The sequence below is a fragment of the Enhydra lutris genome, unplaced genomic scaffold (genome assembly GCF_002288905.1).
Source record: "Enhydra lutris kenyoni isolate GAN:26980312 unplaced genomic scaffold, ASM228890v2 scaffoldscaffold26, whole genome shotgun sequence".
In the NCBI taxonomy this organism is placed as follows: domain Eukaryota; kingdom Metazoa; phylum Chordata; class Mammalia; order Carnivora; family Mustelidae; genus Enhydra; species Enhydra lutris.
In genome coordinates, this window is record NW_019154110.1 from 22,027,875 (window position 1) to 22,034,681 (window position 6,807).

General features: G+C 55.1%; 1 protein-coding gene across 1 annotated transcript in view; it reads left to right on the forward strand.

Moving 5' to 3' along the window:
- LOC111151307 (family with sequence similarity 117 member A) overlaps positions 1-6,807 on the forward strand; it is a 44,237-nt gene that overhangs the window by 27,886 nt on the left and 9,544 nt on the right. The window contains exon 3 of the mRNA XM_022509203.1: positions 6,347-6,442. Coding sequence (XP_022364911.1) covers positions 6,347-6,442 — 96 coding nt within the window. The remainder of the gene's footprint in view (positions 1-6,346; positions 6,443-6,807) is intronic.

Below are 6,807 nucleotides of genomic sequence, written 5' to 3' on the forward strand. Positions count from 1 at the left end.
CAAGGGATGAGATGGGGCCAAATGTTTGGCATGGTTTAGAGGAGAGAAATTCTCATGGGAATGCCCCACCTTGAACCAGAAGGAATTTGCCGCAGCTGAGATCAGTGGCCCTCTTTCGATCTACGGACAGAATGCGAAGGGAGGACACGCTCCAGTGATGGACAGCAGGGGCCTGCCTCCTTGGAGCCCCAGGCACCGCTGTGCCCTGTATCCTTGGGAAAGGCTGAGTAAGACGCCTTCTGCTTTGCCCTCACAGGCCTGGAGTACACACTCCCTTCTTTTCGGAGAGGAGTGTTTAATTCAAAGAAGGTATCTAGTCAAGCAGGGCTTCCAGGAGGACAGGACCCAAGGCTCCTTCCAGTGTGCAAGCTCAAGTGTGACATCCCCCTTTGTCAGGTGCGGGCTTCCCACCTCTCCCTGCCCCTGTCACTTCTGGCCACCGACCTTCTAGGAAGCCTCTACCTCACTCCTTGGAGAGTGTTCTCTTTGTCAACTCAAGGGAGGGTTGGCCTCAGACATTCCCTGGCAGGATTTAGAGGCCTAGGCTCTAGGCTGTGTGTTTTTGCTTGGGCTCCAGCTGCAGGCCAGATCTTTTATATAACAAGTCTGGGCTTCTTGCCACGGCAAGACAGAGGTCAGCGATGCGCCTCCGTGGGTCTGGCAAGGCCAGGCTGTGCAGCTTTCCTCTTTTCCCGGGATGGGCTCCAGCCCTCGAGGAACTCTTAGCAACCTGTCAATATTGTGGCCGGAGTCAAGATGTGGGAGAATTCTGATCAACGTAGGCATCCAAACCAAAGTATGCATCCTGCCCATCTTTCAGTGCTGGCCTTCTGGGATTTTTTGGCTTCTGGACTTGGGGCTCCAGTCACATTTTTTCTTGAGGCCCCCACTCCTCCCCAGCCTGGCACAGGCTACCTCCTTCAACACTGGCATTACACCGGGAAGCCCTGAGGTTCTCCTACCCTCTCCCTAAGTGATTGGTGTTTCTTCTCTCTGCAGCACGGGCATATCCCCAGAACGGACTAGAGATGAGGGAGAGGTTTTATTGGGGAGCTACAAGGGAGCATGGACAAAGGTAGAGGGAAAGTAGGGAGGCAGGATTTACCAAAATCCTTGAAAGCTTTTATGTTGTTAAAAAAAAAAAAAAAAAAAAAATTGAGGCCGGCACCTTTCCCTCCTTCCTCTAAGCCCTTCCCTTGCCTTTTTCCCCTTCTCTTCCAGACACACCAGTGTTAGGACTCCTGTTGTGTCTGGCAGACAGGCCCTCGCTTCTGCCCTCCCGTTTGCCCCCCGCCCCCCACCCCAGAGCCAGCAGCTAGAGTGTGTTTTTGGAAACCACGTCAGCCCTGGTGTTCCCGGGGACATGCCTTGTAGTGAAGGCTGCAGCCGTTGTTAGGCTGAACGTCCTAGAGGAAACAAGAATGCTCCCGTTCCAAGCAAGTTTCTGACTTAGGCAGCAGACACAGAGCACCTGTCATTTGGATAGCCGAGCATGCTGCATTCTCAAATTTTTCTCGCAAGGTGGTTACTCAGATTATTTGGGGCAGGGGAGGAAGAGAGGAGGATGAGTCTTATTTGGTAGAATAGGGTGTTCTGTGAAGGTCTGCATGTTCTGAGCCCGGGAGAGCCATGGGAGAGAGCTGCCCAGGTCTCCCAGAGACAAGCTGGGTGAGCCCAAGGAAGAGCTTGGGTACGGCGGGAGTGGGGCACAGAGCGGCCAGTCAGGGAGGACTGGCAAGGCTCCTGGATGGAGTCACCATCATCGGGAGGAGGTTCTTCGTGTGTTGGAGGACTTCTCAGTTTTCTTCAGGCCAGTCTGAAGACGTTTTCCCCTCTCTGGACCACTATGTCCCCAAGTCAGCTGGTAAACCCAAGCCAGCCACCGAGTGCTCTGGGCCGGCCTGGCTAGTGGCTGGGCGCTGTCTCCACCTCCCTTCTTGCCATGCAAAGCCTCATGTCTCCATGCGCTCTTCTGCAGGGAGGAAATGGTCTCACCACAGCTGGAATGACTGTTTGAGCACAGTTCCCCTGCTGGTCTCATCCTGCAGACACATGGGACCCCGGGTTCCCGCTCTGCCCGGCCCCCCGTGCTGCTCATCTCAGCCCTGGGTGTGGGGCCTGGGCATGGCGCCTGGTTTCCAAACTGGCAAGCAAGACCAGTTGTTCAGCAGATGGCTTGACAGCAGCACAGAATATTTGAAAATGGGTCCGTGCTGGAAAATCCAAGGGTTCCATAGTCCCTGGAGGGCCGAGGCCAGTGGCCTTGGCCACCTCCAGCCGGAGCCTGGCCTGGGCCAGCAGACCACCCTCAGAGAGCCTTTTCCTGCCTGTGTTTGGCCAGAGTCCCCCGGGGGCTGAGTCCCTTCCGACTGTCATGTTCCACACGTAGTCACTGAGCGTCTGTACCAGGCCAGGCACCACGCTGTTCTTGGTCCCCACACAGGTATGCAGAGCTATGTTCCCAGGGCCTGCCAGGCTCTGCCAAGGTTCCTGGAGACCGCGCGGCCGGGACTCTTGCCTGGGAGTCCAGGTGGAAAGTGAGTTGGGTTGGGGTCAGAGAACCAGGTTCCAATTCGGAGGGTTTGGGCTCCCTCCCGCCCCGCCTACCTGTTCTGTCAGGCTGCTCTTTGGAAAGCTGCCCTCCGTGCCCACCCCCAGTTAATCCTTCCGCATGTGGCCCTGGCAGCTCGGATGCCCAGGCAAGGCTTCCTGGCTTTGACCCCCACCCAGGCTGGCATAATCTGATCATCGTCCTGTACAGTTTGCTGATGTTGCTTATGGCTAGTACGTGGGCCTGCTTCTCTCTTGGCTAATCCCCGTGGGCCAGGGTGTTAAAATAAATCTGTTCCGGTGCCTGAATCCCCTTGACGAACATGACGCTTTGGTCTGCTGAGCTGAAGCTCCACTTCCAGAGGGTCATCTGGCTGCCGTCCTGCCGCATGGCTTGACCCTTGTTGTGCAACGAAAGGGGGACTCTTCAAAGGGTAGCCTTCCTTAGCTGTGGCTTTTCTGTGCTCCAGGGAGACCTTGGCTTAGACCTTTGCCGTGAGACCCAGAGGTGAAGCCGCCCATCTGCCCAGATGCACTGGAACTAGGGAGCAGGGCGTGGGCCCCACTCTTGACACACCCCGTTCAGTCGGGGGGGCCAAAGCCCACATCCATGCATGGGCTTGCTTTACAGATGCTCAGATGTTCATGGCTTCAAGCACAGGATGACCTGCTGTCTTAGGTTCCCAGGGCTGCTGTGACAAATGATCTCAAACTCTGTGGCTTAAAACAACAAAACTTGATTCTCTCACAGATCCGGAGGCCGGAAGTTGAATTCTGTTTCACTGGGCCAAGATCAAGGTGTTGGCAGGGCTGGGTGCTGGGAGAGCCATTCCTTGCATCTTCCAGCTTCTGTGGCTGCCAGTGCTCCTTGGCTTGTGGCCACATCACTCCGGTATCTGTCTTTGTGGTCACATCACCTTATCTTTCTCCGTGTGTGTCTGATTGCCCTCTGTCTCTCTTATAAGGACACTTGTAATGGCCCAGGTTGTGTGGATAACCCAGGGTAATCTTAGCATCTCAGAATCCATAACTTAATTACATTTGTAAAAACTTTACCATATAAGGCAACACACATAGATTCCAGGAATCAGGATCTGGTATCTTTGTAGGGCCATTTTTCAGGCTGTCACACCAACTGACCTCACCTTCTCCTGCTTTGCCTCTTGCTCACTCTGCTCCAGCCACACTGGCCTCGCCTCCTTATCATTCTCAAACAAACCATGTTCACTCCTGCCTCAGGGCCTTTGCACTGGCTGTTTCTGCCATCTGGATCTCTTGTACCTTAGATATCTGCCTGGCTCGCTCCCACATCCCCTTCACTTTTTCCTTCAGATGTTGCTTTTTAATTGAGGATGTCCCTGACATTTAAAATCATGTTCCCCTGTCTAGCATTCCTATCTCCTTTCATTGCTGTGTTTTTCTCTTAATACTTATCACTGTGTGCCCAGCTAGAACATAAACTCAAAGGGAACAAGGATTTTTGTTGTTTTGCACATGGCTGTGTCGCCAGCACCTGGAGCAGTACCTGACATGCGGTGTGTATTCAGTACCTGTATGTTCAGTGTGTGGGTGATGTGTACTCTGAGCTGTCTGTACAGAGGAGACGAGCAGAGGAGTAGTCAGTAAGAGATACATAAGTTAGATGGGCTCCCCAAGGGGCAGGCTGGGAAGACTTGGTAGGGTAGGCACTCTTAGAGAGGGCAGGCTTAGAAGTCCAGGGTAAGGGGAGAAAGGAGGCAGAGCTAGGTTTGCCTGGGTACAGACAGCGAGGGTGAGGGCCCATGGGATGGAAGGTAAGACAGCGACATCTGTGACCAGGGCATAGCCAGGTGTTGTGGCAAAGCAGTGACCTCGTAGTATGGTTTACACAGGGGTGGCTCTGGTTGCTAGAAGATGTGGCTGAGCAGAGGGAGGTGAGGTAAGATGGACCGAGAGACATGATCCCTGTTTGGCGTGAATTTTCACATCCTTTCTAGACTCCACTGTCAACCCACGTGTCTCCTTCCACCCCCTCACACCTCTCCGAAGGAAGAAGGCAGTTGAAGAGCCTGTAAGAGATGTTAATGGGTGGGGCTGCTGTGAGTGTGGTACCTTTCCGATGGAAGGGAAATGGGCATCATCACCTTCACAATCCCACCTCTGTGGCCTGTATGTGAGCTCAGCTTGAATGAGCAGAGCTAACGATCTGTCGGGCTGGCTTTGAAGCCCGGGGCGGGGAGGTGCGTTTGTGTGTCTGCTGGGCAGAGGAGACTGTGGGAGAGGGGGACCGCCTCGTTTGCAGTATGCACAGCAGCTCTCCTGAGGCTCCGTGTACTGGCACCCCAGTTTGGGGAGATGCAAGCATTGGGAAGTCGACCAGCTAGCCGCTTGGTTGCCGAATGCTATCAGAGCTAGCTCTGCCTCCAGGGCTTGGGCTGTGGCCTGAAGGATGTGCTGCCTGCCCTCTTCCTGAAGGAGGGGGCCGTGGACTCTGGAGCCCCGGCTGGTCTTCCTTGTGGCGCGGTCAGGGAAGGAGGGTGGGGTAGCCATCTTACCCTGGCTGTGTTGCACAGGAAAGGCCCTGGTCAGCAGCTGGGAGAAGGAAGAGCCAGGGAGACTCAGCTCCCTGTTGCCCCTCCGTCCAGCTGTCGCACAGGGCATTCTGCCCCCCACCCCCTCCCCGGCTCTTCTTCACAGCTGTTGGGTGGTGAGTGGTTGGGGTTTTTTTCCCCTGCTCTTATCCTCCCCCTTTTCTGTTTGCAACAACCTCTCGGGGGAGGTCAGCAGATCTGCTGGAAGAGATGGTTCCCAGGCCCTCATGGTTTGGCAGCTCGTGCAGAGAACTTAGAGCTGGTTCCCCTGGAACATTCCCCCTTGGGCCCCTCCCTTGGAATGGAAGCAGGGGGTGTTGGTGGTGGGAAGTGATCTAGTCCTCCTTTGCCTCCTGCTTGAGCCAACAGCTTCCTCCCTCAGGTTGGGGCCCAGGAAATGGGTCTGCGACTCCCCCTGCCTCAGTCTTGGGCCCTTGGCCTTCCTATGCAGCCAGGGAGGGGGATACGGCCGACTGAGAGGTCTTTTCCCACAAAGGGCAGCACAGGGCCCAGGAGAAGGAGCTGTGATAAAGCCAGGAAGGCTCAGGGTCAGGGCTGAGTTCAGAATTCTGGCTTCCTCCTTGTTGAGAATGTCCCCTCCCCTGACTATTCAGGAGGACTTTGGGGCCCCCAGCATTCAGTCCATGTGCAGGGAAAAATCATGAAGCCAGCTGGAGACGTTGCACTACATGGAAGCCTCCTGCTTTGGTCAAAGATGGAGGATGGGGGACCCCTACTGACATTTTTCCTGTTTTACCAAGTAATGATTGCTTACTGGAGTCCCGTCTGGTAACTTGTTTTGCATGACGCTCCCAGGATCCCAGACCTATGCCAGGCCCATAAAGGGTCCAAGAATGAGGATGCTGGTGGTTCCCTGAGCCTGTGTTCTTCTGGGGCTGGTTGGGATAGGGAGGGCAGGACTTGTCCCGTGGGGAGCACCTGGAATAGCTGGGGCTATTGAATCCATGTGTAAAGGTCACAAGAGAGTAAAAGCAGATTGGCCTTGTTGGCTTATCAGGGAGGACTTCCTGGAGGACGTGGACTGGGAGAGAGGCTGTGCAGGTGGAGAAGCCTCAAAGAATAAAAGAGGCGGGCAGTGTTTGGGAGGCTGATGACCAGACGACACAGAAGCCTTTGGAGAGCCACCACTTCTGACCAGGAAGTGGCTGCTTCCCTGGAGCCTGCCTGAGAAGCCGCTCTGTCTCATGGGGTTTCTCTCCCTGCAGACGCCCCTGTGCTGGCAAGAGCTGGAAGGAGAGCGGGCCAGCTCCTGTACACACAAGCGCTCGGCGTCCTGGGGCAGTACAGACCACCGAAAAGAGGTAACTGACTCCTTTGGCTCGGTGACCATTGAGCTGCCTCCTGCCTAGGCCCAGCGTCGTGGATGCGTCTGCTCCAAAGTGGCCTCAGATCTTCAGTCTCACTTGCCTTTTCCTAACCTGTCAGTGTCATGGCCCAGCTTAGGAGTCCATACCTTTCCACTGGCAGGAGCTTTACAGGGGACTACAGGTGCCCTCCAGCAGCCAGGAGCAGGGTGGGAGCCACCACTGTTCTCCGTGTGCTTGGGGGTTGTATCTGGATAAGCCATTCCGAGGCTGGAGGAAGACAGGGAGCGAGTTTCTGGGAACTGGAAGCCTCCAACCTCACCACCTACTTAACTATGCATCCAGCCTTATTTTTTTTTTTT